At 33.4% G+C, this 6,751-nt stretch overlaps 1 protein-coding gene across 1 annotated transcript; it reads right to left on the bottom strand.

The window, feature by feature from the left end:
- Nucleotides 1–627: 627 nt before the first annotated feature.
- On the bottom strand, nt 628–6,094 carry LOC108578188 (phenoloxidase 2-like; the record flags this gene model as incomplete). The annotated part of the gene is made up of 8 exons (XM_017941469.1): nt 5,984–6,094; nt 5,026–5,218; nt 4,008–4,231; nt 3,545–3,747; nt 2,959–3,376; nt 2,376–2,504; nt 1,114–1,438; nt 628–860 (listed from the first exon to the last, which is right to left on the bottom strand). Coding segments are annotated over exons 1-8 (1,836 nt in total), but the record flags the coding sequence as incomplete, so codon positions are not given.
- Between the last annotated feature and the right edge of the window lie 657 nt (nt 6,095–6,751).

Below are 6,751 nucleotides of genomic sequence, written 5' to 3'. Positions count from 1 at the left end.
CTATATAATGAGTACATACATATACGCAACCAAAGGTACTGTCTTCTTTGGTTGAAATTCACCTATACTATATTATATTATACTATGTAGTGAAATAGTAAGATCTACTTTGAAAACATTTAATGCATCGTAGATATTATTATAAAGGTATTGCCCTTCGCTAAATAAAGAAAAATTTATATGTAACTTTTACACTATAATTGCTCTTTCGCATTTCCTTATTTTATATTTTACTTTTTGAGATGAAGTCGAACTATATTGGTATAACATTTTCTAAACCGGTTTATATAATCTATTAAAATATAATTTTTTTTTAAACAATTTGGGCGATTTTTACTAAATTCGTTAGAAGAATAACAGAAAAGTACGATAAGGAGTAGCCGATAAATGCATTTCATACAGGCAAGTGTTTCTTCTCCACGTATAAATGTTAAAATTAGCTAAACCTTATTCGTTAAGTTAAAAGTTACGTACAAATCTAATTACATTGTAAAAAGAATGTTTTATATTGTTTTATAGTATAACTATCTATTAAGATATGAAGAAAATAAATACTTTATAGTATGATAATACAGTCAAAAAATATTCAATACTAAAGTTATACGAAGTATAAGGAAAAATACTCACAGCATCACCAGTATAATCAGACACCATAACGAACAATTCCATTAGGAAGCCCTCTCTGTTTCCTTTCGGTGCAAGCATGTGTTGTGGCCATCCACATCCGCACATGTTGAACTCGTCCAACGCTTCAACTCCTGTTGGCCTATTTTCGTCTAAATTGCGGAAAGTTCTCTCGAAAGGTATAGTTATTGATGATTCCGTTGATTTGCGTTCAATTGTATTTTCACCTGGACGAACTGCAATAAGATAGACATTGCAATTAAACTATTGTACTTAAAATTGTACTAAAAATACATCTCGTCGTTAGGGCGATATATAATGTTAATATAAGCTACGTTTACTGCTTTCAAACGACTCAGTACGTTTGCAAATCTAATTATTTAATATGTATTCGAAAAGTCTGGAAGACATCACGATGAAAAGAATGTTACAGAATGTGAACTGTTATTCAAATGTATAATATAGAATCATAAATATTTGGCAACGTACGATTTACTGTAAACTTGTCCATTTCAATCATTAAATTCTTTTGAGATCTGAATGTAAATGGTAGTCCACGTTCATCCTGTTTTGGCGCTATATAGATGCGGACGGTGCCTCTTTTTCGCGTCGCATTACGATTGTTAACAATAATCGTGTATGTAAACTCGGCGTAATTCAAATGGGTGAATCTAGCGAGCACTGCACCTCGTGGGGTGAAATCGAGTCCACGGGACAAATCAACGTCACTCTTGGTCCAGAAAGTGTTCAGAATATTTCGCTGCTGATTGGTTGTTAGTCTAACGTCCCTTATTTCAACACCTGAGAAATCCAACTGTGAACAATAAAACATAAAGTTTATCTGTTAATGTTATCAGTCCTATGCAAGAAACAGTTACAGTTCAGTCCTATGTCTTATCAATTCACCAAATATATCTAAATTATTTAATCAAAATGATTGTTCCAAGTTGAATTTTATAGTCTTGTCACGCGTTGCGAGTACCGGTATGCGGAGCACGGCGAGTGTAGCCTGGGCTTTATGGTTAAAACGGGTCTATGGCTAGGAAAGTAGGACGAACCGGTGTATATCCGGGCTAACACCAGGAGCCAAAGATGTGTATGGTTAATGCCGGGAATCTCTGGGATAGTTTACGCGGACGAATCGACGTATGGCTAATACCGGGAGCCACTGAGATAAAAGTATAGTCGATGGAAGAAACATAGGGAGGGCGTCAAATCGGTTAGGCGTCCAAGTTTATACGTTCGAACATATCAACAAGCGAATGGACAGAAACCTGAGAATATAAGGACCCGAAACCTTAGTCAGGCTTGCATGAAATACGCTTTAGCTTTGATTCAGTCCTAGTCGAAAAACGAAAAATGTCATATCAACAGTTATTAATACAAGTCACCGATCTGTGTAATTTCTATGAATATATATAATACATAAGTTGAAGTGTATAAAGATGCGTAGCAGTGTATAATATTTATGTGATAAAATTTCAAACTACAGTGTAATTGTACAAACTTACTACTATCTGTTATTGTCGATGTTAAAATAAATTATACTACAGCACGTATTGTTAGAGTTTTATTATACGTATGCCTAATCTTTGAATATTTATTTATTATTTTAAAGATTCAATTTTATTTTAAATTTTCTATCTGCCGTCCTTACTGTAATTCATTCCTTTTAGCTACGATATTTATATTTTACATTTTAATAAGATATTTAAACTACAATACTGGAAAATATAAAAAAAGTATCAAACCTGCTGTACGGTGTACTGAGGTAACGTGTTTTTATGTTCCTGGAAGATATCGTCAATAAATGCATGCCATCTATAGAATATAGGATCCCTCATATCAGTTGCTGTATCACCCATGATACTAAAACTTTCCTAAAAATAAAAAAATATTGATTATTTAGTTACTTGATCTAAGATTTGCGAATTGTAAATATTCTGTGGGCTATTGTGAAAAAATATATTCGTTGTTTGCTAATCAATACTTTTATGTAGTTTAGTAAATACACATTCGGAAACATAAACCAAGGCCACTTTAATTCATAAGACAATCATTCTTTGTACCGTTAATATGTTAAAATTTCAACATATAAACTTTCATATTTCGTAAATTATATTAATATTAACATTTTAAAGAAAAAGTAAATTTTAAGCAGCAGCAACAGTTAATCTGGTTACGAAATAAACTATTGGCTTAAAAGTTAAGAAGTCGCATAATATTACAATAACGCCCAACTTCCTTTAGAATAATTAGAATTTTCGCACGAGTACCTAACAATTTTCAAGGAAACAATGCATTGTCATCTGTAATTGTCTCGTGCGTGCTTACCAAATAACGATGATCGGGATCGTGGACATAAGAAATGGCGACGTGACCGAAATTATGAAGATCACCGTAGACATTCATATTAGGAGACAAAATGCTAGCTTCCACAATATTTCCAAGGACGTCGATGCCACTTTTTTCGGTCAAGGGAATCCTTTCGCCTCTTGTATTAATCACAGATCCCGTGTGGATCGCTTCATAGATACGATCGCGCCACCTTTCTAAATCCTGGATGTCGAAGTTCAAATCGTCCACTTGTCGGTTGATGTCTTTCAGGATTGCGCCTCTCGTTCGGGATGGCCATGTTCGACTGGCGACTAGGGAATCTAGCTTTGGGAAATAAGCCTCTGGAATCGGTTCACGCCAATTGATATATCGCTTCACTCGAGTAAGTCGATTACTGAGACGTTCGCAATTGTACCTGCAAATGTTGTATTTAAATCGCAACTGTTTCATTTTGATACGTTTTTGTATTATACAAATATCTGATAACTTTGATTTCTACAAATAGGTTCTGTATTACATAATCTTAACGTGAATAGAATAAAAATAAAAGGTTTCGTATAATTTTAGTGTTTTCAGCACTAACCTAGCCATGATCTGTTGATGCATATAGTAAAAGAGTTCTCCACGTCGATCCTTGTTAACAATACGCATGTCAGCTTCAGCCGGATAGACCAAATGCCAGTGCCAGTGATGAAGATTGATTCCAATATCTTCTCTCCAATAAGCAACGCGATGCTCCTCATCAAGATCTGATGCAGTGTAATCTAGTGGAATTTCAAGTGGTACCTGTGTCCAAGAAATATATTTAGTCGATCCAAAAATTTTCTCTATTTACGTTATTTTAATAACCTTGTTAAATACATATTTTGCTAATAATCTTCGTTGCAATCATTTCTGTACCATGAAAGGGCTCGAATCTTAATGTTGCATGTAAAATTTTTCATGTACACAGTCAATGAAAAATGTTCATGATTTTACTTATCTCTCAAAATAATGACTCATAATTACATTTGATAGATCTATAAATTACGAATGTCTCTACATACCCTTGCACCTGCAGGAACGACGTTAGCTTCCTCCCTGGCCCTAGCAAATATTCCACTATCCATGTATTTATCCGGAAATACTTCAGTCAATGGTGGTACTGGTAGGTTCTTTGTATCAGGACGATGAAGTATCGCCACCGATAAGGCATAAATAAACAAATGTGGGTTCATACGATCACGGCAATATACCGCGAGAGATAGGAAGTCGTCGTATGTCCTCATACCTATAGCCAAAAATATAAAAAAATAGTACACAATCAATAAATTTTACATATGTGAGTAACGTGTTCTCTAGGATGACCCCTATTTTCCGATATCCGAAATTATTTAGTCTCATCATCAAAAATAGTTCCAATTCACAAAAATATAATATGTGTTAAAGATGTGTGTAGACACTGTTAACTTTCGCAAAACGATCTGTTAACTTTCACAAAACGACGGCCGCGTTATACAAGTGTGAATTGCTATGTATAGTCGGTGGAAACAATATAGTACGGTCGTAAAATCAGTCAGCCGTCAAAGTACATGTAATCCGAGTGCCAAAACAATAATTCCAGAAAGATAAGGAAAAACAGTAGTTGAACAACTTTGTTAAATGATTCGGAGTAGGAGTATACAGTAAGTTTATATTCATCTTAAGCAACCATACAAACGAATCCTTGAAATTGCTCACTTTTCGTGGTATACCATTTTCTGAATAATTAATAAGTAAGTTACTAATCGGTATACTATGCGTAACATAATACTTTAACGGTTTTTAAAGAAATAGCTAGTAAAAACGTATAAAAGAAGTATCGTAAAAAGTATAAAAGAAGATCGAAATGATAAGAATTCACGGTTCTTGTGAATTTATCATTAATTGTCTATAAACTAATATTCTGTTAGAATTTTTATGATTTTGACTTCTAATGATATAAGAGTTGGTTTCTAATGAAATTATGACATATTAATCAATTAAAAAGGAAAAGTGAAAGAACTAGATAGAAATACATATAAAAGTGAAAAGAGATTTGTTTACCCATAAAAATGTTGATTAGTCGTGCAGCTCCTTTGCGATGCGATGGAATAAACAAGGAAAATGCTTGATGACGTTCAAGTTGCATCGGAATGCTAAGATCAGGAAGTGTAATCTGCTTCACTTGAAGTTTTGTGTCTGCATCGTCACCGAAACGATTGAACACTTGAGTAGCCACGGGACGATATCTGTCAGGCTGAACAAATTATTGAAAACGTTGAGTATCAAAAAATTCGATCTGAATGTAGTGATTAATACTGAGTAATTGAAATTTCGTTAAAAATCTAGCAAAAATTTTTTCACAACAAAAATAATATGAATGCCTAATTTTATTGTATAATAAAATTGCTTAAAATTTTATTATATAATTGCATAATATGTAGAAGATATAGTACTTAACTATTTTGAGCATACCTTTTAATTGAGGAACATACTTTTTAATTATTATATTATCATGGCAACGCTCGTAAATAATGTTGAATTAAAAAGAAATATTTATACTGTTTACTAGTTTTTTTTTCAATAGATACGAAATATTAGTTTAATACATTACTTTCATATTAAATACTTCATGGAGGAAGTATTTATCTTGTTTTAATATTTTAAAATACTAATCTTTTACGCTACAAGACTAGTGTAATCCGGAATGTAATAACAGCAAATACATTAATTTTAATTTTTATCGTAAAATAATTCTCCATCTTTAAAAGCCGATTATCAACAATCGGCAACAGGCATGCTTCACTGCGCCTCTATTCAACTTCCCTCACAGTATTATTTAGCAAAAATTATCATAAAAAATCACTGGATATCGTAATATCATTGGCACAATAAATGAAACATATCAAAATAAACTTTAACTCGAGTACAAGAGGATATAAATATCTGTGTTATGTACGTAAAGAAAGTATTTGCATATTTCATTTAAATGTTAGTTCAAAAAACGAGGAATAACACTTACCAAATAGTCAGATGGAATATCAAAAGCGACTTTCTTCTCTCCTTTGGGGACGTAAACCGGCTCAGCAGGTCGATCAAAGAGATACAAAATACCGGACTTATCCTCCGCCATTTTTATGGATAATTTTTTAATTGAAAATGAGAAAAAGGAGTAGCAAGTGAAATGAATAGAAAATTTACGTGATGCAAATTCACGCCGAGAAATGTTTTCTTTGAACTTGTTATACTACAGACGTTATAAGAAATACGATACTCAAACTTCAATTACACTCTACAGTGAAATGTAAAATGAAAAAAGTGTTAAGATCGGAACGATTAATACCGTTTGATTGGCAGCTGCAACTAACTAGCTTTATATACGGATTTGGCAGGATACCGTGATTTCTACAAAAACCGCAAGATCCGCCGCAAAGATCCAAAATAATCAACAAGTGAGTCCAATTTCATTTCTTCCACAACCGCATCCAAAGCGCAGTTTTTCCTGTTTTGGATAAAGACAGTTTACGTGATAGTGATTTAGATTATGCTTCTATGAGGTCGGTGGAAAAGTTTTGTCCAATTTAGTCATCTAAATTTAAATAGTCACAACTCCGCCAAAAGCTAACATATTTATTCACAGTAACAATCATTACAATAGACATACCCTTTTTTTTTTACATGTGGGAGATCTAAAAGATACTCTGCTTTCCTTTGGCGGGAAGTTAGAGTGGGATTTCTACCCAATAAAACCCCAAGGGTGGCCCTCGTTAGGCGCGCAGAGGAAGCCCTG

This window comes from Habropoda laboriosa, unplaced genomic scaffold (assembly GCF_001263275.1).
Source record: "Habropoda laboriosa isolate 0110345459 unplaced genomic scaffold, ASM126327v1 scaffold1391, whole genome shotgun sequence".
Lineage (NCBI taxonomy): Eukaryota > Metazoa > Arthropoda > Insecta > Hymenoptera > Apidae > Habropoda > Habropoda laboriosa.
The sequence above is the reverse complement of the archived record's forward strand: the minus strand, read 5'-3'. Positions and strand labels throughout refer to the sequence as shown.